The sequence below is a fragment of the Xenopus laevis genome, chromosome 3S (assembly GCF_017654675.1).
Source record: "Xenopus laevis strain J_2021 chromosome 3S, Xenopus_laevis_v10.1, whole genome shotgun sequence".
Classification (NCBI taxonomy): domain Eukaryota; kingdom Metazoa; phylum Chordata; class Amphibia; order Anura; family Pipidae; genus Xenopus; species Xenopus laevis.
The window spans coordinates 86,935,231-86,960,561 of NC_054376.1; the positions used below are offsets into that span (position 1 = coordinate 86,935,231).

Consider the following 25,331-nt stretch of genomic DNA (forward strand, 5'->3'; position numbering starts at 1 on the left):
AAGATAGAAACATAGTGATTAACCATATGCTGGGCACCAGTGGGCCAAGTCATCGATGTGCCCTAGGCAACTAACCCCTGCTCCCCTCCTCTTGCCCCCCATGCACGTGGGACCAGACGGACAGAGACATGTGTAGGTCGGCAGGACAGGGAGAGAGAGGAAAGAGGTGAGAGCAACAGAGGGGAGTGGACGCAGGGAGGAGAGCTATGGAGGGGACGGAGGGTGGGAGTGCGATGGAGGGGAACAGCAACAGAGGGTAGGGGATGAGAGGAGAGCAATGGAGGAGAGGGGGGGGGAACCAAAGAGGGCTGCGAAAAAGGACTAGGGGTAGGCAGAAGACAATTTAAGAGGTACCTGTCCAGCACCCCCAATTAACCTTAGGCAGGTGCCTCTTCTGCCTTCCCCTAGTTATGTTATACCTTTGTTTGGTTAATACAGGTCTCTAGCATGCCATAATTTGATAATAATCATTTATTGTTTTGTATCCAAGGCTTTTTGTATGTGTTGCACATAAAAACTTTTTAGATATTAAAATTAGTAAAAACGTAAATAAAACATTTCATAGTTAGTTTACATTTGACCCGGACATGTTGCAATCCTGCACATTGTAATGAGCATGGCTGTGAGAATGGAATGATATTATTATTGGTAGTTCAACTATGGCTCTGCACACCCTTAGTAAATTGAAATAAGGACACCTGGTGCACAAAGCATGCTTGAGAAAGGGGCGTGACCCCGAAATGTTGCACTTCCCAATAAACACGCAAGGCAGCTTGCTTGCAATTATCCTGTGTGCCTTGGGATTCTTTCTGCTATGATATTATCATTGACATAAAGTTTGCTGACATAAAGGTTATCATGTGAGGAAGTTTTTGCCAATAGTTGGCCGATTCAATTCTGTGAGAAAAAGTTATCTCACAGTTTATCACGTAAAAACTCAAGATTCTATTCAACTAAAAAAACTTTTCTCCTAATTCAGTTCCAGTTTTTTTTCCACTAGACTTCAATAGAGTTTTCATGTGATAAACAGTGAGAAGTTTTTCTGATTTCAATCACATCTCAAATTCAATCTAGTCCATGCCTTTTCACATGATAAACTCTTTTTCTCACTGAATTGAATCTGGCCCATTGTTGCATACTGTATATACTACAAGAATATTAGATTCCATCAAGAAGTTGTGTGACATATATATATATATATATACAATTTACAAATTCATTTTTCTGTCATTTGCCCAAGCAATTGTTACTTCAGATTAGTTAATTACAAAAAGGGTGTTTTCAGGCACTTTGAGTACCTTGAGTATCCTTCTGAAGCTGCATAATAAATTCAAAGTTAGCTTCTGATGAATTCTAAATAAATAGAAATACTAGCCTTAATGTACCTACTTTATTTTAGAGAGCTTTCTGGTGAATACCAGCTAAGCTGTGGTCTGCACTGGAACAATGTGTTCTGGACAATGCAAGGTAATTAAATGTCAGGACTCACCCTGGTGGTCTAGTGGGCTGGCGGGGACGTCCGCCGCATTGATCTTTCCTGCTTGACTGCCGAGTCTTCTATGGCCTGCTCGGCGCGCATCTCCTTGACTTATGTGTAATGTCGCCAGCGTGATGACGTCATCACGCTGAGTAGTGCGAAATTTAAACTATTTAAAGGGACGTTTTAGAATTTCTATTTGTATTCTTTGTATTCTGTATTTGTATTACTTATATGTAGTGGTATATCTTGATGATATTCTAATTTTTTTCTTCTAACCTAGGTGACCATCAGCAAAATGTTTGAGAGGTTTTGCTCAGGTTAAGAAAAAACAATTTGTTCGCAAAACTAGAGAAATGTACCTTTAAAGTTTCTTCTGTCCAATTTTTGGGGTTTAACATTTCTGGTAAGGGATTAGAGATGGATCTCGGGAAGGTTAAGGCCGTATTGGATTGGGCTCAGCCTCTTTCGTTCGGTGCGACCCAAGGGTTTTGCAAATTATTATCGTCAATTTATTAAAAACTTCTCTCTGGTGGGTTCTCCAATTACGGATCTGACCAAGAAGGGTGCTGATCCAAGTATGTGGCCTCCCGAGGCTACTCAAGCCTTTGAATTCCTGAAAAAGGAATTTGTATCTGCCCCCATTCTTCGTCACCCCGATACAACTTTACCCTTTATTGTAGAGGTGGCTGCTGAAGCCAATTATGACATTGGTAATAGAGAATTGTTGGCTATTAAATGGGCCATATCGGTCTATACTGACCACAAAAATGTGTAACATATCAAATCTGCTAAGCAGTTGAATAACAGGCAGGCTAGATGGGCTCTATTTTTTACTCGGTTTAATTTTTCTCTTATTTACAGGGCTGATCTTTCCTGCTTGGCTGCCGAGTCTTCTATTGCGCACGCGGCGTGCATCTCCTTGGCGCCAAGTGGCGCGAAATTTAAACTATTTAAAGGGACTTTTTAGAATTTATCACTGCCCATTGTTAGGTTCCATTTTCCAGGGTGCGTTCTATTTGTATTCTGATTCCGGTTTTGACCCTGCCTGCTTTTGCTGACTTCTGTGATCCAGACCTCTGCTTTGCAAACAGTTGCTTTGCAAGGGAGTATGATTTGTAGGCTACACTAGAGTATAAGATAGTACACTATAATTTTTGACTATATTGTGAATGAGACCTTAAACTGTAAGCTTCACTTGGGCAGGGACTGATGTAACAGGTTTATAATCTCTGCAAAAGAATTTGGAATTTGTCTGTGCTATATAAATAAATGGTAATAATACTGGTAGGATTGCCTAGTTTTTTTCTGAGAATCCAAAATTGCTGTAGCGCACTGATACAAAATTGTTAGTGCAATAGGTGCTTTATTTGCTCAAAAGAAGACATTAATTCTGATAAAGGGCTCAGTGTGGCCCAACATGTTTCCAGAATTAGTCTACTTTTGAGCCAACGATTTTGGATCAGTGTACTACAGCAATTTTGGATTCTTATACAATAGTTATACAATTGATTTTGCCCTGGGCTGGTGGGCCTATGGACTGTATAGTACCTGACACCTGAAAAGGTATTGAGTTAGCAGGTTGAGCACTCTATTACTGTGCAGATTCTTTTTTTTCTGATATTGCAACCCAAATAGTGGCTAGTTTTCTCTGTATTCTATTTTTAAGAGGAAGATTTTGAGGCCAGTCTTTCATATATCCAGATAGTCCTGCATGCATTTACTTCCTTAGTGCTATCAGAAAATAACTTTTAGCCTGTAAAAGTCTTAAAACATTAAGAAGCTTTCAGATGCATTCTTTCTGCATTATTATCAGTGACCACTAGAGGTCATAAGAAAACTAAAAAAGTGTATATCTTGTATAATGGTAAAGGTAAATCCAACTGATTAAGTATGGGATATAATGCATTACTCAGAGAGTCATCTTAATTATTTCTGCAGTAATGTTTAGTTGTCATAACTGCATACAGTAAAAGCCATCTCTTTTGATGTGTTTTGGGTCCAGTGTCCACATATTGGTTAAATGTGAAACTTTTATAATATCGCAGTTGAGGCAGAAATCCACTTCCTCATATCAGCATGTCACTGACACTTCTAAGGATACATTGGCTATTGGAAAGGAATATATTAATAATTCTCGTTGTGTTACTGTAGAATATTGGCTGATACTGAGATGGTTGAAAACTGGGGATGCTGAATAAGACAATCATATTAGATTGAATTAAGTGTATGAACGGAGAAGCATAAACATAATTGCAAGACATTAAACATCTTTGATTGATATAAACTTTATTTTATATATATACAGCGAACAATACCTGGGTGCTCATGCATACAAAATTCATAACAGGTAAGAGGTGATGGCACTCACAGGGTTTACAGAGAAGACAACATGGAGGTAAAATAAAAGAAAGTTTATTAATCCAACTGAAACATTGGATTAATAAACTTTTTTTATTTTACCTCCAAGTTGTCTTCTCTGCAAACCCTGTGAGTGCCATCACCTCTTACCTGTTTTATATATATATATATATATATATATATATATATATATATATATATATATATACATATATATATTATATTGTTTTCAAGATATGAAAACTGAAAAACAGAGGCGTTTGAACATTCACGGGATTAGGAAAGTGGCTAAAAATGGAGATAAAATTTTACAAAAAGCTGAATTCAACCAGGCTCTGAAAATATTCCACCTGGATGGTTCAGAGGAGGTTTGACTTTATAATGTATTAGTTTATGTCTCACAAAATTGAGCATTAAATTGTGGCTTAACCAGCATGATTCACTTTGTTTTATCAAAGAAGTCTGGGAGCAGGCAGTTTTTGTGTGGTTAGAATAAGGAAAATAATAATTTAATTCTCTTCCTGCTGCTTCTTTCTTTTTGCTTGTGCTCATGTGCAGTAGAGCAACAAGCCAAACTAACAAAAAAGCTTTCCTTTTTACTTTACTGAACATGTGTCAATCCTAGGATTATGAAGAAAGAAAAAGAAGATCACTCTGTGTTGCTCCCTGAGAAGTACCCCAGGCAGGTGCAGTTTTCTGCTTACAAGAGGGTATCAGTTAAGTTATTATAATAACTTGGGGGTGCCTAACTTTTGGCACCCCAATTGACTGGGGTTTTCCTTCTCCTTTAAAACCACTGGGCTTTGGCGTTTCCCCCCAATATTAGTAAGAGAGATAAGGAGGCTAAGCTGAGGCATATTATACAGTATGTAAACTGGCAGTTTATAAACTCAATAAAATGATTCAACCTGAATCTCTCAATGGAACCAACTGACACCGCTGTTAAAGTGCAAAAAAAAAATCACATTAGAGTGCTTTTGGCAGGTCAGGAGGTTCTTATTGAATTCTTTGGAAAGTGCCACAGGCAGATTCAGGCCTCATGTGCCATATGCATACAGTATGTAAAATGTAATTATTTAGTAAGTAACATAGTAGTAAGTATGGTTGAAAAAAGACACACGTCCATCAAGTTCAACCTTTTAGTTTTTTTTTAATCTGCCTAACTGCCAGTTGGTCCAGAGGAAGGCAACAAAAACCCATCTGAAGCCTCTCCAATTTGCCTCAGAAAAATTCCTTCCTGGCTCCAAAATGGCAATCGGACTAGTCCCTGGATCAACTTGGACTATGAGCTATCTCCCATAACCCTGTATTCCCTCACTTGCTAAAAAGCTATCCAACTCCTTCTTAAAGCTATCTAATGTATCAGCCTGTACAACTGATTCAGGGAGAGAATTCCATATCTTCACAGCTCTCACTGTAAAAAACCCCTTCCGAATATTTAGGCGGAACCTCTTTTCTTCTAATCGGAATGGGTGACATTGTGTCAGCTGGAAAGACCTACTGATAAATAAAGCATTAGAGAGATTATTATATGATCCCCTTATATATTTATACATAGTTATAAATATCTCCCCTTAAGCGCCTCTTCTCCAGCTGGAACATCCCCAATTTGGCCAGTCTTTCCTCATAGCTAAGATTTTCTATACCTTTTACCAGCTTAGTTGCCCTTCTCTGTACCCTCTCTAATACAATAATGTCCTGTTTGAGTGATGGAGACCAAAACTGTAAGGCATATTCTAGATGGGGACTTACAAGTGCTCTATACAGTGGAAGAATGACCCCCTCCTCCCTTGACTCTATGCCCCTTTTAATACAGCTCAAGACCTTATTTGCCCTTGATGCTGCCGACTGGCATTGCTTGCTACAGCCAAGTTTATCATCTACAAGGACTCCAAGGTCCTTTTCCATAATGGATTTGCCTAGTGCAGTCCCATTAAGGGTATAAGTGGCTTGGATATTTTTACATCCCATGAATTTACATTTATCAACATTGAATCTCATTTGCCACTTAGCTGCCCAGATTGCCAGGTTGTCAAGATCATGTTACAAGGATGCCACATCCTGGATGGAATTAATTGGGCTGGATAGTTTTGTGTCATCTGCAAACACTGATACATTACTTACAATACCCTTCTCTAAGGCATGAACAAACAAGTTAAATAAAAGTGGACCCAATACTGAGCCCTGAGGGACCCCACTAAGAACCTTACTCCAAGTAGAGAATGTACCATTAACAACCTCCCTCTGTACCTAATCCTGTAGCCAGTTTCCTATTCATGTGCAAATGCCTTCATTAAGCCCAACAGACCTTAGTTTAGAAAGCAGTCATTTGTGGAGCATGGTATCAAACGCTTTGGCAAAATACAAATAGATCACATCTACTGCCCGCCACTGTCCAGCATCTTACTTGTCACACAAATCAGGTCATGTCAGACAAATCAGATTTGTCTGACATGACCTATCCTTCATAAAGCCATGCTGACTGCTGCTCATTCACTAGGACAAAATTTTGAATATGATCCCTTAACAAGCCTTCAAATAATTTGCCCACCACAGATGTCAAAGTTACTGGCCTATAATTGCCAGGTTGAGATCGTAATCCCCTTTTAAATATTGGAATAACATCAGCTTTTCTTCAATCCATAGGTACCATACCAGATGAAAGTGAACCTGAAAAAATCAGAAATAGGGGCTGGTCTAAAACTTAACTAAGCTCTCTTAAAACCGGGGGTGTATGCCATCAGGCCCTGGAGCCTTGTTTACATTAATTTGTATTAAAGCTTTATGAATCATATCCTGAGTCAACCACTGACTGGATTGAGCTGAGCCATTAGTGCAGCTATAAAGTGAGCCTGAGAACGCAGACTCCTCTATTTTATATTGAGAAAAAGGAGGAGGACACGTGGGTGTCTGGGCTCCTGGATGGGGTGGTGCAACCTCAAGGGTTAACATTTCCTCCTCCTTTTTCTCAATATTTATCTCCTTAACCCTGCACACCATCCGCTGGATTTCTCAATTGATGGGTGGTGCTCCCTTATCTTGTCTGTGATTATCCTCTATTGTATACACTGAAGAAAAGAACTGATGTAGGACATTTGCCTTTTCTGTATTTGTTCAACCATACTGATACCATTATTTAATGGAGCAACACTCTCAACCTTTGTGTTATCATAAAAGGGTTTACATATGTCATGGCAGTATCCCTTTAAATCAAGTGTAAATCATTTGTATTGAAAATGGTTACCTGATTGATGTGCATTGGTGGTGTGCAAAGCATCTGTTTCAAGAGGTCCATTTCCATATGTAAATGTTATTACTTAATCATCCACATCATATCAGGTTCAGACTGCACACAGCTGCATTTTAGCTCTGTTTTGGTTTTTTTTGGTTGCAATTCTTTGCAGAATCCTGATAGTCCCTCACCAATCACTCTGATGAAGTGCCCAGTTATGGGGCATGAAACGCGTTAGAATTGTACACCCTCCACTGTAACCCTTTTTATGTGCGAATAAAAGCCGAAGTTTGATGATAACTGTGCTGGATTCCTGAAGTTCTTGGTCAGCGCTTGATAGCGATCTGTGGTTTTTGGATTGGAAGTCCCTCACCAATGTAAGCCTTGTTATGTCTCATTTTAACAGGTTTGATTGACATCTTTCTAGGCAGAAGCAAGAGAAAACTGAAATAAACATATATATTAGCGCATGATTTTGATGAATCAGTAGTGTCATAGTTGGCTTTGCCCCGGTCTCATGTGGCAAATGCAAATAAATTTGTGTGCATGAATAGTCATGTATGCTAATTGTATTGTACATTTTGATGTAGCAACAGCTGTTTATGTTATTATGAAGTTTTAAACGTTTTAAACATTTCAATGTGATAATATAGTTTACAGCTTAGTTTTATTGCAGTTCAGGTTTTTCCATCAGCCTTTTTGTGAAAATGTATATTTTGAGGTTATGCAAAAATCACATTTGGTAAAGAAAAAAAGTACCTTTTGCCACTTGCAGGGGTTAAAATCTTACAGTATCCCACAATATTAACTTCTATGCTTGCTTGTGAAATTGAATATATTTTTAATTTAGCCTTGTATTGTGAATTCTATATTGGATATATACTGTATATGTTGGTTCCTAAGCTCACATAACTAATAGCAGCCCAGAGTATGAGATGTGAGTCAGCAGAAAAGAAGATGGGGTGCTACTCTGGATATTTTGGAGGCATGAATCTTGTCTTATAAACAGGTAGCTTTTCTAGACTAATTATTTCGTTTGGCTAATTACCAAAACTCTCCTTGTTGATAGTATTAATATTTAACCTCTTTCTTCTTCTAGGTTTTTGTGTCTTTTTGGCGTATACTTGGTGAAAAGCACGAGGTGTGACACCCCCCCCCCACTTATGCAGCAATAACTGCAACTAAATGTTTGTGGTATCGGTGGTGCATATGGACTCGCAGCAATTCCTCACTTGAACCGCTCACTTTATATCGACAACATTTAAATTGGATTAAGGTCAGGACTTTGACTTGGCCATTCCAAAATATTCACTTTATTCTTCTTTAACCATTTTTGGTAGAACAACTTTTGTGTTTAGGATCATTGTCTTGCTGCATGACCCACTGGCTCTTGAGATTCACTTCACAGACAGATTTCTTGACATTTTCCTTTAGAATTCTCTGGTATAGTTCAGAATTCATTGTTCCATCAATGATAGCAAGCTGTTCAGGCTCAGATGCAGTAAAACAGGCTCAAACCAGAACACTTTCGCCACCAGGTTTAACAGATGGGATAAGGTTCTCATGCTGGAATGCAGCATTTTTCTTTTTCCAAATGTAACGCTCCTCATTTAAGCTGAAAGGTTCTATTTTGGCTTCATCTGTCCACAAAATATTCTCCCAGTATCTTCTGTTTTTTCAACATGATCTTTAACAAATTGTAGATGGTCAGCAATATTTTTGGAGGAGAGCAGCAGCTTTCTCCTTGCTACCCTGCCATACACAGCAATGCTGTTCAATGTTCTCCTGATTGTGGACTCGTGAACATCAACATTCGCCAGCGGGAGACAGGCCTTCAGTTGCTTAAAAAATACATTGGGTTCCTTCGTAACCTCTCAGACTATTAGACACCTTGCAGTTATCTTTGATGGTTGACCACTTCTTGGTATTGTAACTATGGTCTTGAATTTCCTCCATTTGTATACAATCTTTAAAGATAGTCTTGTAACCATTTCCAGCTTTATAGGCATTGGCAACTCCTTTTCTGAGGTTCTCAAACATCTCCTTTGTTTGCTTTGATACACATCCACAAATGTATTTCTATATGTGATCAGGCTTTGCTGGATCCCCATTCTCTAAATAAAACAGGGTCTCTCACTCACACCTGATTGTCATCCCATTAACTAAAAAGACCTGACTCTGATTTCATCTTAAAATTATAGGATTCACTTAATTTTGCCACACGCAGATCATTTGTTTCAATAAATGACCAAATATAATCTTTATAGTTTCATTTGTTTAAATAGGTTTTCTTCATGTACTTTTAGGTCTTGTTTGAAAATCAGATGATATTTTAGATCACATTCATATAAAAATATAGAAAAGTTTAAAGGGTTCTGGCAAGGGGGCCCCAACTCTTTCTAAATTGAAAAAATAGGTATATTCGCAATTACATAAATTGCAGGACAAGAGGTGTAATTTATTGCATAGAATGCCCCTGCAATTTGAGGTAAGTTGACTACCCAGATGCTAAAACAACGCATACAAAAACATAGTAGTACCATCCGAAATGCAGAAAATGACTTAAAGACAGAAAACATCTTATCTACTGTGGCACAACACTTTAGGGCAAACCATCCATCAGACCCAAGGAAACTAACATTTTGGGCTATAGAACAAATGAACCTGGGAATTAGAGGTGGCAATCTGGAGCAAGAACTTCTCAAAAAAGAAAGCTACTGGATATTTAATCTCAACACTGTTGCACCACATGGTATCGATGAGAACAATTTATTTACAGCATTTATTTAAAAATTAAAATCAATAAATTCGACAATTCATCATAAAATTTTGAATCATGTCAGTAATAGGTGTCAATACTAACAAAGCACAAATTCCCATTTAAATTCCCCCAATAATAAGGATTTTAAAATTTCTTTATTTTCAGTTTTCAAACAGGGGTACAGAACAAAACAAAGGGAGAAGGGAAAAGAAAGGGTGATGTAATTTACACTTACATATATCCACGCATATAGTTTATATATTACATATACAACATTTCGCTCCTTTTATTTGCCTTTTATTATATCCTTAAAAGGTCATTCAAGTATCTATACCAGGGGGACCATGTTTTCCAATATATCTTGCTAGTATTATGATGTATGTGGGTAAGGATTTAATAATACTGTATTCCCTAAGTCATCCAGAAAATGAATACGATATAAATAAGACAGGGTGACATTTAAAGAGGTGTAACTAAAATGGTGACGAGGCGAAGCGCACCAACACTCGCGAGATGATGACATAGGTCCGACATCGACGTGAGAAGTAGGCGGAAGTGACGAAATGGAACATGCGGCTATAAGAAACGCCAGCAGAATGCGAACGAGTAATTGCCTTTTGAAAAAGCAGATTGCGAAACATGCGTCAAGGCAAAGAACGGCACTATTGATTTTACTTTAGCCACCGGATGGTGGGGTGGGATTGTGATAAAACTTTTTTAAAAAACCTTCCAGACTCTTTTATCTAATCTATTTTCTCTTCTAAGAGCTGCGGGCTTTGCGGTTTTATAGGTTACAATAGCCTCTTCCATAAGATATAGGAAAGGTAAAAATCGAGACCGCAGCCCTGCAACATCTGTCTTCTCTAGCTTTGTGGTGCTCTTAGGGACTAGAAAAACAATTTAGTTAAAATCTTGGGAGCAACTCCCAACAAGTCCTTTTGGGGTACTTGATTGACAGATACGGCGTTGATATATATTATTTATTAGAATTAATTAATTGCATGTCACTTTGTAAATTGTGCACTTTAGATTATAAGCAGCATCAAGTTAAGTGGATATTTAATTAATTGCCTAAGTCACTTTAAAATCTATAAATTGAATTAATGGATTAAATTGAAATATCCAGGATTATGAATTACAACTATCTAAATGAATTAATTGTTTTTAAGTACGGTACATAGAATTAATAGAATAAGGTGGTTATAAATGAATTCATGACAGTGTTTTAAGCTAAGAGTTTGAATAATCGATTAAGGCGGCAAATTAATTTCATTTTAGAATAAATAAGTTTTAATGAATTAATTAAGAAGTCGGCTATCAGTTGATTCTAACACGACCTGGTGATCTTTGCACGTAACACTTTATATTTATATTTATACACAAAACACTGGTTTCCTTCTATCAATATTTGGAGTAACTTTACATTTGTTATACATTGTTACAATCAAGTATTCCCTTGTGTTCTTGAGATTAACAACAGTATCAATTTAGTGCACACAGTGGATAAGGTTACATACATACAAGTGGATACATTTTAGACGAATGAACTAAGTGCTAACCATAACTGTGAAAAACACAGATTTGGGAAATCCTATATAAGGCACAGAAAGTAGGGTGAAGTATATACAGTCACAGACAAGGTTTCTTTTCTTTCTTATTCTTTATTAAAGTTTCAGCTTGTCAATAGCAGCAATGATCCAGGACTTCAAACTTGTCACAGGGGGTCACCATCTTGGAAAGTGTCTGCGACACTCACATGCCCAGTGGGCTCTGAGCAGCTGTTGAGAAGCTAAAATTAGGGATTAGCGCAAATTATAAAGCAGAAAATGCCATTGGTCTATAACATAAAATAATGCTACAAGGCGGATTATTAAATTCTGATGCTAATTGCACTGGTTTGTGAGGTGCCATGTAGTAATTATCTGTATTAATAACTAATCCGTCTTATATTATGACATCTATATTCTATGTGTACTGTATATTGTGAGTGGGTCCCTAAGCTCAGTAAATGACAGCAGCACAGAGTATGTGCAGAAAAGAAGATGGGGAGCTATTGGGGCATCTCTGGAGACACATATCTTTACTGCTAAAGGGCTGTGGGTGCCTTGGGCTGGTACAGAAGCCCAAAACATAATGTACAACATTTCTACCCTACCTCTTTAGTTAAGCTTTAGTTCTCCTTTAAACAAAAGCCAAAAAAAAAACATAGGACACTTAACTGAATGTTTGTCAGACTGTCTTTTAGTTCCCCATACCTCAAAAACACCCACGTTTGCTTTCACAGGCTACTGAAACACCCACCATATGTGTTGAACAGCAACACTGGTATTCTGAATAAGTGAACTACTCATACTCATTCCTGTGAATATTTTAACTTTAGAAATCCTTTTGAGATTTGTGACCAGAAATTTGTTCTCTTGCTATTTCTGAACAGAAAGACCCCTTTCAAACATCCCATCACAGAGAGGCAGCTAAAGCACAGTAATCCATGTACTTTTTAGATTCATTGCAAAGTACTCCTGCAGATAAGGTCCAAAGATGTCTCCAATGACCCTGGTAACATAATTCCAAAATAATTAAATAGCTCTGACCCCCCTGGAGTCATTGTGGCCAAATGATGCAGGGGATAATAGAATTTATTGATTAATTAATCTGTTGCCATGTTTCCTGAGCATTTGTTAATGAAACTTTTTTTAAATATCTACCCATTTTTGACAGTTAAATGTGATCAATATCCCATTTTCGTTTTATTGTCCTAATTGGATTTGTCCTCAAACAAAATGGAGTGTCATATAAAATATATATAGTACTATGTCATGAAGAGGCCCCTAAGCAGATGCCACTGCACTCTCAACCACAGTAACTCCCAGTAGTGTCAGGAATACTTTCCTGATAAGGGATCTTTCTGTAATTTGAACACCATATCTTACATCTGCTAAAAATCATTTAAACATTAAATAAATCCAATAGCGTTGTTTTACTGTCAAAATGGATTCATGTAGCGTAGTTAGGATTCAGTGGATTCTGTTGTTTTATTACTACAGAGAAAAAGAAAATCATTTTTACAAATTAAAATTACTTGCTTTAAATTAAATCTATATAAGATGACCTTTCGGTATTTCTGAGCTGTTTTGGATAACTGGTTTTCATATAAGGGATCCCATACCTGTAGTAGCAAAGGTAATGTGATAGCATATGGTTTGGGAGAATAAATCTGGCATGTGACTATTTACCTGCAAAGTCAACAAAATTAAAAATGTTCAAATAACAACTGAGCAGATGCTAATTAACAGCTGGTATAATTTGTTTCTGTTTCTAAACATTCATTATTTTTGCAACAATGCAAGAGGTCATTATAACTCTGTACCAAGATAATATTACAAATTTGCAACCCTCAATGCTTAATCTCATCAATTAAGCACTCAAGTGGTTTCCATCCATTAATTATGCACCAAACATTGTGTTATTAAATAGGCATGTCATCTAGATTATGGATCCCCTACCTTTTTACTAAATGTTAAAAAAGTTGGAGAGCAAAAAAAGTATGCAAAAAGTTCCTGAGGTGTCAATTATGTTCTGTGATTGACTGTCGGTAACCCCTTTGTGGACTGGCAGCCTACGGAAGACTCTGTTTAGCAGTACACATGGTGTTTTGCGTAACAAAAAACTTGCCTCCAAGCCTGGAATTCAAAAATAAGCACCTGCTTTAAGGCCACTGAGAGCAACATCCAAGGGGTTGGTGAGCAACAAGTTGCTCTAGAGCCAATGGTTGGGGATCACTGATCTAAAATGTGACTTCCTGAGTAATGTATCAGCTGTTCCCTAATTCATACAAATTGCTTCCCCTTCTAGACGTGGAACACAAGAGTGGTGATTGCACTGTGATACACAGTGCACTTCTCAGATAACCTTCAAAGAAAACAAGTGCAAAGTCATGGATATATATGCTCAGATATGTATGTCCCATTACATACTATGGTTATATAAATCACTTCAGATTTGATGTATACTAGCCCTTTTGCTCCCTGCCTCTCATATTGGCACACAATATTATATACATACTGGACATGCCACTCACATCCATAAAGGCTGCAGGTATAATGTTCTCTAATACAGGGATGTCCAACTGTGGCCCTCCAGCCTCTAGATGCTTCTTGTGAGTTCTTATACAAAAGCTGGAGGGTCTCAGTAAGGAGACCCAAACTGGCCAACCACTGCAACCAGTATCAATGTTTTCATATTGGGCTTGGCATTTCTAGGCTACATTAACAGATTGAGTTGGGTACTATTGGACTAGATTTAGCTGGGCACTAAGGGAATGGGTCCCTGGCATTATTAGAAATAATGCACAGAACAGGTGTAGCAATATGGATTGTGACAGGGTGTTTGGAAAACACCACTGTCTTGAAGGAAAATGCATATAAAAGAGTACATTTAAACTGCAAGAGATGTGTTGCAGAGGGATACCCAGCAGAGGTAGGGTTAATATTCCCTCTCAGCAATGTAATTAAGTGGCAGCTGAGAGAGGATCTACCTGGCAAAAGGGCTGTAAAAGGGCTGTGTGATCTCAGATGATAAGTCGTTCAGGAGGGGGCGACTAGTGAAGACTGTGTGTAGCTTGTGCGTCTCCGCGGGAACTGCTGGGAGTGAGACAGTGCGCTGGTGCTGAAAGGACAGCTCCTCTCTCTCTCTCTCTCTCTCTGTCAGGCGCTGTCTTTCTCTTTCCCTCTCTCTGCGTCTCAGGCGCTGTCTCTCTCTCTCTCTTTATCAGGCGCTGTCTCTCTCTCTCTCTCTCTCTTTCTCTCTCTGTGTCAGGCGCTGGCACAAGGAGGGGCTGGGCAATAAGAGGGCACCGCGTCCTCCTCCACCACCTCCAGCCATCTACTCACACACTTTCCCTTTAATATATGTGCCATCTCCTGGGCTCCACAATGAGCCTCGCATTCAATTAAAAGTCAGGAGAGCAGGAATCCCCAATTTGTGCGTGAACGCGCCTTTAATGTCTACCGCCTGTTGTTTAGTCTGACTTGATCGGCTAGCGTATGGTTAAAGGCCAGAATGAAGAGAGGCGCTAACAAGGTCAGGGTCGGGAGAGAGCTGCGTTGTCGCTTCCAAAACCGTGTCCCTGACGAAAAATAGTCCAAGAATTAATTTGCACTTTGTGGCTGCTCAGCGTCGCTTTGGATCTTTTCCTGCCAACGGGAAATCGCCTGCCAAACACCTGAGGAACTTTATTATTCTCTTTAAGGTAGGGCGATGCTTTTACACTGTAATCTTTTATTCTCTTCAGTATATTTAGCAACAGAAATACATGTGATTATTAAGGTGGTTATGGGTACCGGGTATGCAGAGTTAATACAATATGTAGTGCTGAAACTTTAGCTATAAAGTACTAGGGAAATGAGAGGGAGGCAATGCAGTGTGAGGGAGGAGGAGACAGCTGAGGATGAAGAAGAATGTTCAGTATGTGATGTGACTTCATGTAGTTGGGGGGGTGAGTGACAGGTAGGGGCAGAGACTGGCAACTTTTACCATCCTGAAGGTAGAACAGTTCCTCTTGTTAATCCTCTGACTGAAACTTGTAGAAAATGCAGTGTGTGACTCTGACATTCACCTGTTGTACCGTGTCCCTTTGTTCTTTCAGCACTTAGCCTACTTTCAGCTGCCCCCTGCTCGCGCCATGTCGGATCCAGAGCAATGGGTAAGATCGACGAGAACGAGCGAATAATCCTCAACGTAGGGGGGACCAGGCACGAGACTTACCGGAGCACCTTAAAGACAGTGCCCGGGACACGCTTGGCTCTGCTGGCCTGTGATTCTCAGAGTGACCAAGGGCTGGAGCAGGTGCCAGTATTGGGCTCCTTCAACGTCCCCTCCCGAGGCAATGAATTCTTCTTCGACCGACACCCCGGAGTCTTTGCCTATGTCCTCAACTACTACCGCACTGGAAAGCTGCACTGCCCCGCTGATGTGTGCGGGCCCCTCTTTGAAGAGGAACTGGCGTTTTGGGGCATTGATGAGACGGACGTGGAGCCCTGTTGCTGGATGACCTATCACCAGCACCGAGATGCAGAAGAAGCTTTGGACAGCTTTGAAAATCCCGACCTGATCACTGGGGAACCGCCACCTCTAGATGAGTATGAGGAGGAGTTGGGTAAGAGACTGGCCATTGAGGACCTGGTGTGTCCCGATGGCAAGGTCGGGCGTTGGAGAAGGCTACAACCTCGAGTATGGGCTTTATTTGAAGATCCCTATTCTTCCACAGTCGCCCGGGTAAGTGCTGTGCATTTTCTCCCCTTACACTTACACGTTCACTTGCACATATTTGTGACTTTTTATGCCTTCTTACTTTAATTTCATTCTTAGTGACCTGTTAGAGCTCATGTCTGTACACTTGTGTTTGGTGCAGGTGTTTACTAGTTACCTGTGTTACAGAGCAGCTTCCCATGGCTACACACAATACTTTGTGCATGAATTAACACAGCCCAAATGCCAGTTTATTGTAAGAGAAATGTATTTCTCTTTCTTGGATCCAGCACTGACATTATTACAATAATTATTTAATTTATCCCTTACCTTAATTACATGCGAGTGTGCCCTAAACCCACGCCTTTAAAGGGCTTCAACCCAAAAATTCAGAAAAAGCTCTGCTTCGGTATAGAATGCAATCTTGAACCAGTAGTGCCAGAAGTGTAGGTGGGTTCTATGCCTGGCATTTGCTTCTTCATTGTGTATTGTACTGTACTTGGTCTCTATGCTGGATAAACCCATGAATGCCTTTACATGTTCAGTGCTTTTCCAGATGTAGAGTTCCAATATATGAGGAATTACCATTAAGATGACTCCTTTCTAATAACAAAACATAAAGAGTGGAAGGTGTCTGGTACATAAATGTGTGCTACTTGAAGATTTACACAGCCATGCATGCTTGTTGCTGGCCATTAAAAACAATAGGGTGCTGCAGAGAAAATAGCAATAATTAACTAATCACAGAAGTTCTACAAATGACAGCTGTTGTGTTACTATTATTATAGAGTGATTTGCTTTTAAATATTGCTCTTAGAAGCCTGTAATGTTGTGGTTTACCTAAGTGTGAGGCCAAAATGCATGAATGTGGGGACCCAGCCTGATGGCCAGTTAGGTTGAGATTTTAAGAATGCCTATTTGCTCTGTTAGATGTACCACAAGTCCAGTTTAATGGTTCATTCACGGCTTGCTGTTTTTCATGTCATCTATAATAAGGAGAAAAAGAGCAAAAGGATATTTTCTTGTCCTGTGAGCACACTAACTCTTCTAATATCAGGTTGTAGTTATGTGTCGACTAATTATATATATATATATATATATATATATATATATATATATATATATATATATATATATATATATATACGTGTATATATATTAATATGAACAGGAAAGACAAAACAAATAACCATACTGTATGATATACTCTTTAGAACACAATTTATTTTAAATTATAGAAATAGTTATTAGAAACTGATCTTCAGCATATATGTTATAATGAATACTTTGCATGTATTTGGACATTGTAAACTGGGTTCTCTTTGTGCAGGTAACTACCTTATACATTACTATAAAGCAAGCTTACCATAAAACATGTGTGAAGCTCTGAATGGACTGTAGCTGGCAACACTGCATACTCACACCCTATATTGGCAGTATCTGTTTTGTTTAAATCTTATACTGATGTTTTGGATGTCTATGCCAACACCACCTTATCCAGTTTTAGTGTTTGACCAAGCAGCCTTCATCATTGAATCTTCTGCTTCTTTGGCTTCAGAGCCACCAAAGTCTCTTTGTCTGTCCACATTAGTCTTTTTTTTGGCAAGAGACTGCACTTTGTGTTTTTGTGCATGACCCAAAGCTTAAAATAATGTATGCATAATGAATGAAAAAACCCACACGTGTGTGGAAGAGTTTCCCGTATATAGCAGTAATTTGTATTGTACTATTCTTGTTACACCACAAGTCAAGCAAGAACATATTATTTGGCATTCTACATGACTTAAAGATGGATTAGCAGGTCAAAGGAAACAATCTTTAAGGAATGCTTTTTTTTGCCAACGAGGTACTAGCAGTTTGTTTGCAGACCAGATACTGTCTGCCAATCGATTGCCCATTAGTACAGATTAATTCAAAAAATGTTTTTTTCATGTTACAAACCATTTTCAGATGAACATGAATGTTGAGATTGCTGCAACTTGTGGAGTTTGGCCCCAAATAATGCTCTCAACAAAGCATCCTGCATTGACTAAGTAACAGACCTCATAGGCACATTTAGCCAGTGTATCATTGATTTCAGGCCATGGTATGATGCTGTGGACCTGTTGCAGTTACCTAGTAGACACTACAACTTTTGTGTAGAGGTAGTACCAAGTGCCTTCAATGCATCAGCACAGGACTTTCAAACCGAATATCATTTGATGCAGGCTCAATATGTTTGTTGAAAATTTTAAAAGTGCTATCTAAAGTGTTCTGTCTCCCAAAGTGGCTGTGTATTTTGACAACGACATAAAATAGTGTCCATTGGAACCATTAATTATTTGGAAGGATATGTTTGTTTACCCTATTTCTTTTAAACTGAGAGTGCCAATCAGTGATGTTCAGCATTATGGAACACCTTGAACGATTTGAGGTACTGGCCAAGAGTCCACAAAAGTTTTACTATGACAATTTAAGAACAGTTTTGCCCAAACAATTGGTTTATTGGATATTTTAACCACTCTATGGAAAAAGTTAAAGATCACTGAATTTGTTGTGGTACAATGTAGCTAATGTATGTGAATCTTATTTGTACAGGTAGGCAACCTATTATCCAGAATGTTTGGGACATGGGGCTTTTCCAGATAATGGACTTTTATGTAATTTGGATCTCCATACTTGTCTAATAAAAAATAATTTAAACTTTTAGGGGCCCATTTACTTAGCTCGAGTGAAGGAATAGAAGAAAAAAAACGTTGAATTTCGAATGTTTTTTTGGCTACTTCGACCATCGAATGGGCTACTTCGACCTTCGACTACGACTTCGAATCGAACGATTTGAACTAAAAATCGTTCGACTATTCGACCATTCAATAGTTGAAGTACTGTCTCTTTTAAAAAAAACCTCGACCCCCTAGTTCGCCACCTAAAACCTACCAAAGTCAATGTTAGCCTATGGGGAAGGTCCCCATAGGCTTTGCTAGCTTTTTTTGGTCGAAGAAAAATCGTTCGATCGATGGATTAAAATCCTTCCAAACGAACGATTCAAAGGATTTAATCCTGATCGAACGAATTGCGGTAAATCCTTCGACTTCGATATTCGAAGTCGAAGGATTTCAATTCGGCAGTCGAATATCGAGGGTTAATTAACCTATAGAGTAAAAAGGGAATCATTTGTAAAATTTAAAATTATTTGATTAAAATGGAATCGAAGGGAGGTGGCATTCCCGCAATTCACAGCTTTCTGGATAATGGTTTCTGGATAATAGATCCTATACCTGTACCCTAAAGTACTGATTAAGTCTATGTGAGGTCAGAGAGAGATTGATTGCAAGGCTGCCTAACTCCCACCTTTCAACTGAGGATATATCATTGGGGAGCAGTGTCGGACTGGGGCCAGTCCCCTCTCACGATCAGCAAAAAAAATACTTTTTTCTTAGGCGCCGCGCAGCGCCATCTGCGCATGCATGTGGCACCTATTCATTCAGGAGCGCCGAGTAGCGCTTTCACACAGCCGCACCAAGCGGCACCTTCATGCTCGGCGTGTCATAGTAGGGGGGCGGGGGGTCGGAGGGGGCCTTGGACTTTAGTCCAACCCTGTTGGGGAGTTCCTTGGTCAACTGGCATCTCAGAGGCAGTGACTACTTTTTACCACCTACAATTGTGGCTTATTACTGAGTTATTTTATATTTAAGATTATGTATCCCCCCTTATGGAATAAATGTTTATAGCATTTTTAGAAACTTTTCTAGCCTACTGAGCTTTAGTTCTCCTTTAATTGCTGATGTGATGAAATGGGTTACATGATTTTGGGTTATATAATAAAAGGTACTAACTAAGTTTGCCCAGGAGCAGTATTAACCAATAAGATACTTGCTTTTAAACAGGTGACCAGTAAATCCTACCTACTGATTGGTTGCTATGGGTTACTGCCAAACTTAGGTTTAATATATTGGCCTACATTAAACCTGAGAATACTTTCAAAGTTTTTTACAAATCCAAAAATATATTAACTTTATCCTGTATCATTTTATCTTATATTATATTTTATAAGAATATATCACTTTAAACAAATACAACATTTCTTACATTTTCTTGTAAGTTCATTGCTAAATTCTGACACCTCTTTGACCCAAACAATTTCCTTCTTGTACGCAAATTTAAAAATACTTTACAAGTTTACGGATCCCTGACTTTTGACTGATTTTTGTCACTTATCAGAATATTTGACAAAACACCCTTATATTCTTTGTAGTCATGAAGGGTATTGTTGCAGTAAGTCACCTTGTAACACTCATCTGTCCATTTAGTTCATCTATCTGTAGCCTGCCAATCACATTACGCTGATTAGATCTTGCTGATTGCATGCGAGAGAGGACACATTCTGCTAGGTTATTGCCTGGTTGAAAGTGACACGTTTGATTATTTCCTTGGTGCTTCCTTGGGAAAGTCAGTTTGTATCACATTTCTTTCTAAAAGCATTTGTCCACTCTCTGCAAAACATTAGTTAATCCGCAACCAGACTTCCCAGAACAAAACAGTTGGATTAATTAGGTTTGACAGCAACATTTTGACAAGTCAGATTTGGTTATAGATGAAGAGAGTACAAGAGAGAAGAGAGAAGATATTATCATAACCTTTAACACCATCAGGATGATTGTAAAAAATTCAAGAGAAATTGGCATTTAGGCAGAGGTTCCCAAACTGTGGTCTATGGCCTTTGTAGGGGGTGCATGGAAACAGTGATGTTTCTGAAAAAAACACCAGATCTAGTGTGAAATTTTTATTGTATTAGGAATATTATTATTTTTTTCAAGTTTCAGATATCCCAGGTTGAATTTCAATTAAGGTGTGATTTGAGTTAAGTATCTTTAATATCCTGGTTGTCCATTAAATTATTGCAAGATGGTTGGTACAAAAATGTTTTTATAGCTGTAACCTTTTGAGGTAAGTTTGGACCTTGCACCAAAACAGTCTGAAAAGTACTGGCTTAGGTCATCACAGTCCAAAACAAAGCTGTGGTTTTGCAGTTGAGCTCATTGAAAAGTAGTTGCACATGCTGATTAAAGGGACACTCTCATTGTTTGTTATGTTCCTGAAAACAGATTTGTAGGAAGGCTGTTGATCAGCCAGTTCCACCTCTTGCTAATCTATGAGTAAATGCAGCACTGTGTACTCTGCAAATACACTGTGCCTATTGGTCAATAGGCACATTTGCACACAGCGAGGAGAAGCATGCAATGGCACCAAGCATAAGTATATGGAAATGCAAGAAGTGGCTTTGGAAATGTAATGAATGGTGCTGATTTGGGCACTGTAGTTATGGCATGTAAATAAGTCTGTCAAACAGAGAAGGCAATAGCAAAGGACAGACAAACATTTAATTTACAAATGACTTAAAAACCATCGACCATGTTCTATTACGATACTTTGGAAATGGACTACAGTAACATTTTCTTTCATGATAAAGAAAACAAAGCTTCATATCTAAAAACAACAACTTTTTGTAAAAACTTTGTGGAAAGATGGCTAAAACTAATATTAGGAAGCATTCGCTTTGAAAGTAACTTCAGTTGCTGTGGTGGGAACAACTAATTGCATTTAAATATTGCTTAGATAAAACCAGATATATCCGGAGTATAAACAGAGGATCATCGTGAACCATTTGAGAAAACTAGAGGGACCAATTCAGGCACTCCATCCTTTAAATGAAACCTACTTTGCAGCTTTAGCTTATTACATCATAAACCATGACAATGGATTTTCAGCATATGTGAACACAAACACTTTTTAACCACCTGCTTCTTCCCTTATAGCTGGAGATGTTTATAAGACTCGTTTACATTATCACCTGCTGCTTCCCATTGCCATCTTCTCTACATGCAAACTCCTGAGAGCAGGGCTTTCTGTTCTTTTTATATTTCCATGTTTGTTTTGTTGAAAGCAAGTTACATCTGCTTTCTGTTCTACAGTAAACTGGTAAATATATTCGCCCAGCAGAAATATAACTGGCATTTCTTTGGAATCAGGGAGGATTTGATTTAATAATTTGCAATGACTTTATAAGGAGAATTTATTGCCTTTGTCTGGATCAGCAAGAAGATTATTAATCACAGAAACTTTTATATCATATTCTTGTAAAAGTTTTCTATTTGATATTCACTGTAACCTGCCAGGCAAATGCCCAGGTATCTAATATAATAATTTACTGCAGTATTGTTTTCAGGCTTTTGTCCTTGATGGCATCTTCATTCATTTTGACTCTGTATCCCTGGAAATGCCCCTGTTGTTTTTTAAAACTGACTTAGGTCCACCTTCAGAAATCTGAAATCTACAAAGAAACACGTAGTAACTAGCTGTCTATTGCTAGGGGTCAGGGTGGGCCCAGGGTGGGCCCTGCTAATTAAGTCAAATGGTGCTCCTGCCAAAATGCTATTATAAATAGGCCACACCACCATTCTGTCCTTTTACAGCCAAACACATCTCTGATCTTGCCATATATCCCCTTAACACTAAGCACTGACTGTTGCAGGACTCACAAAAGTGGTCTGTCAAATATGTCAGGGGTTTCTCACTGGGGATATGCCTCTGACAAATCTCTTGCCTGTTCTCCCAATGGTTATTTTACTATTTCTCTTTGAGTTATGATAGGGTTAAAGTAAAACAGAATTCCACTGTTACGGATAACAAACGTTTAGCATGTCAGTGGCACATTGCAGTGAAGTGTGGCACACTTTGAGCAATTCTTGTATGGCATGATAGTTCAGCAACAAGGCTTCCTTGGAAATGATTTTTGATGTTTGGCATCAAGTGTAAGCTTGCAGGATAACATAGTTTTAGGCAGGCTTCACTAGTATGGACACTGTTTTGTCCATGTGTATAAGACACCAGACCCCTAGCTGCCCCTTTACCCGGCAGCAGGATTAAACCAATCATCCCATATCCATTCATGTATACATTGTTTGAAATGCTTTAAGCAAACCTTTCTTTTTTTTTTTTGTTAGGAAGTATTTTTTATTGGTTTTCGTCACAAAAAAAACAAAACAAATTAAAACATACACGGGGAAATGTAATAAAAATCGCTAACGGAAAAACTATTCGCAATGCGAAAAGTTATGCCTTTGCGCGAACAAATTTTGCTTTGTGCGAATTTAATATAGCTTTTGCGAGCCCGGAAACAGTTTAGCGACCACTTCCGACAGTGAAAGACCGTTTGCGAATTTTATAGTTTGCGCCAATGCGCAGTCAATGTAATAAAACTTCTTACTGAAAAAGTCATTATGTTTGCTCCAAAAGATTACGACACCTTCAAGCACTTCTTATGAGTGCGCAATTAAAATTCGCAATGCGCAATTAAAATTCGCAATGCAATAACCGTTTAAGGAACAATATTACATTGCGAGATGTGGATTTTTAGTCTTATTGGTGCGAATTGTTTTGCTCTTTGCGACTTTTATTACATTCCCCTGTTAGTGTACAAGAAAGGAAAATCATGCAAAGACCATAGTTACAGTAAGAGAAAGAGGGAAAAGAAAAAGAAAGAGAAGAAAAGGAGAGGAAATTAAGAAGAGTGTGGGGTGAGGAGGGATTGAGCATCTGACATAACTAAATTCCTGTGCTGCCAGTACAGACCTGCATTCATAACACGTGTGGACTATTTGTATCTGCATTCAAAACCCATATCATCCATATAGCTATAAATTTATCCGTGCATCCTCTAGACATATACACAGCTTTATAGTACGGTAGGGCCTTGTTAACTAAGTCTTTTTCCAATCGTCCATCTTGGGTGCATCCTTCTTGTTCCATTGAAGAACAATCAGCTTCCTAGCATAAAACATCAGCAGCTGAAGTAAAGTCCTGCTTTCGACTGAGTCCACCACACCTCCTGTGTATCCCAACAGTGCCAAACTGGGGTTTGGCTGTATGGGGAGCAAGCAAACCTTTCTTAGCTCTAGTCCTCATCTAACCAACTGTGTATATTTTAGATACATATTTTGCTGTAAAATAAAAATGTATATACAAAGAACATACAGAATTACATACATAGAACATACAGAATTACATACATAACAAACCAGTTACTGATACAAAAGGTGAAGAAGGCCCTGTGCAAAAGAGTTTACAATCTAAAAGTGGAAGGGATTGAGACGCAAGGCATGGGAGTAGGCAAGATCATAAATAAGCAAGGTGGGAGGTGAAGGATGTGTAGTATATGGTATTGCATTTGGAGGCTAGATAGAATGAGGGTAGGCTTCTCTGAATAAGTGTTTCAAGAGATCCTTTAAAAGCAGAAAGGTTGGGAGAAAGTCAGACAGACCGTGGGAGAGAATTCCAGAGGGGGGGGGCCCTTGCACTAACACACACACAAACATATCATTTGTAATATATGTAATTCTGTACATTGACAGAATTACAAGCAGGTCTATTCAGTCCTCCTACTCATCCACCTGTGCTGCTCTATATCATTAAAGTATACAATACTGGGGATGTCTTACAGCTGCAGCTGGAAATCACTATACTCGAGGGAATTCTGCGTTGGTGCCAATTAGTCTATGTGAGGAAAAATAATACTGTGGCAGTGAAAATAATAAATAGGAATTCAAGTACCCAAAATGTATGTCATAATAGTTGTGCAGTTCCAAACAAAAATTAGAGTGCTCACCTGTTTCTCCATCCACCTTTTCAGTTATCTGGTGCTAGACAGCATACAAGGCCCCCTGCGAAGAGCCAGTATAATTGCAACAAAGTCCAAAGTAGCTGTAGCACACAATTCAATTTTGATAATGCAAAAAGTGACTTTTATTGGCTCATTGCAGACTTCAAAAACATGGCAACGTTTCGGGCCGCACAGGGCCCTTTCTCAAGCCTTGAGAAAGGGCCCTGTGCGGCCCGAAACGTTGCCATGTTTTTGAAGTCTGCAATGAGCCAATAAAAGTCACTTTTTGCATTATCAAAATTGAATTGTGTGCTACAGCTACTTTGGACTTTGTTGCAATAATAGTTGTGCAGAACATTAAATGTCATTTGGGGTATTTTAAAATAGTGGACAGTGCAGCCCATGTAATCCAAATAAGTGTCATTAAAATCAAGATGCTCCCCAGAGGAAGATATAGATACATTATCTGAGTCCTGGCTTTGTGCATAGTGGTTATGGATGCACACTTTGCAATTTGATAGCTAAAAATGATATTATAATGTTCATTGAGAATGTATTCCTAGTCATTTAGGATAGCGCTGTGCTCTAATACTATGGAGTTATCTCTGTGTCTTCT

The 25,331-nt window shown here is 38.6% G+C and overlaps 1 protein-coding gene across 4 annotated transcripts in view; it reads left to right on the forward strand.

Moving 5' to 3' along the window:
* The first annotated feature begins 14,427 nt into the window (after nt 1-14,427).
* kcnc2.S (potassium channel, voltage gated Shaw related subfamily C, member 2 S homeolog) overlaps nt 14,428-25,331 on the forward strand; it is a 112,467-nt gene continuing 101,563 nt past the window's right edge. The window contains exons 1-2 of one of the 4 annotated variants that reach the window (XM_018255947.2): nt 14,428-15,079; nt 15,476-16,104. In XM_018255947.2, the coding sequence (XP_018111436.1) occupies nt 15,529-16,104 (576 nt within the window). In that variant the 5' untranslated portion in view covers nt 14,428-15,079; nt 15,476-15,528. Of the gene's footprint in view, nt 15,080-15,271; nt 15,374-15,475; nt 16,105-25,331 lie in introns of those variants that run through there. The other 3 variants (XM_041588599.1, XM_041588598.1, XM_041588597.1) reach the window with 3 other exon arrangements.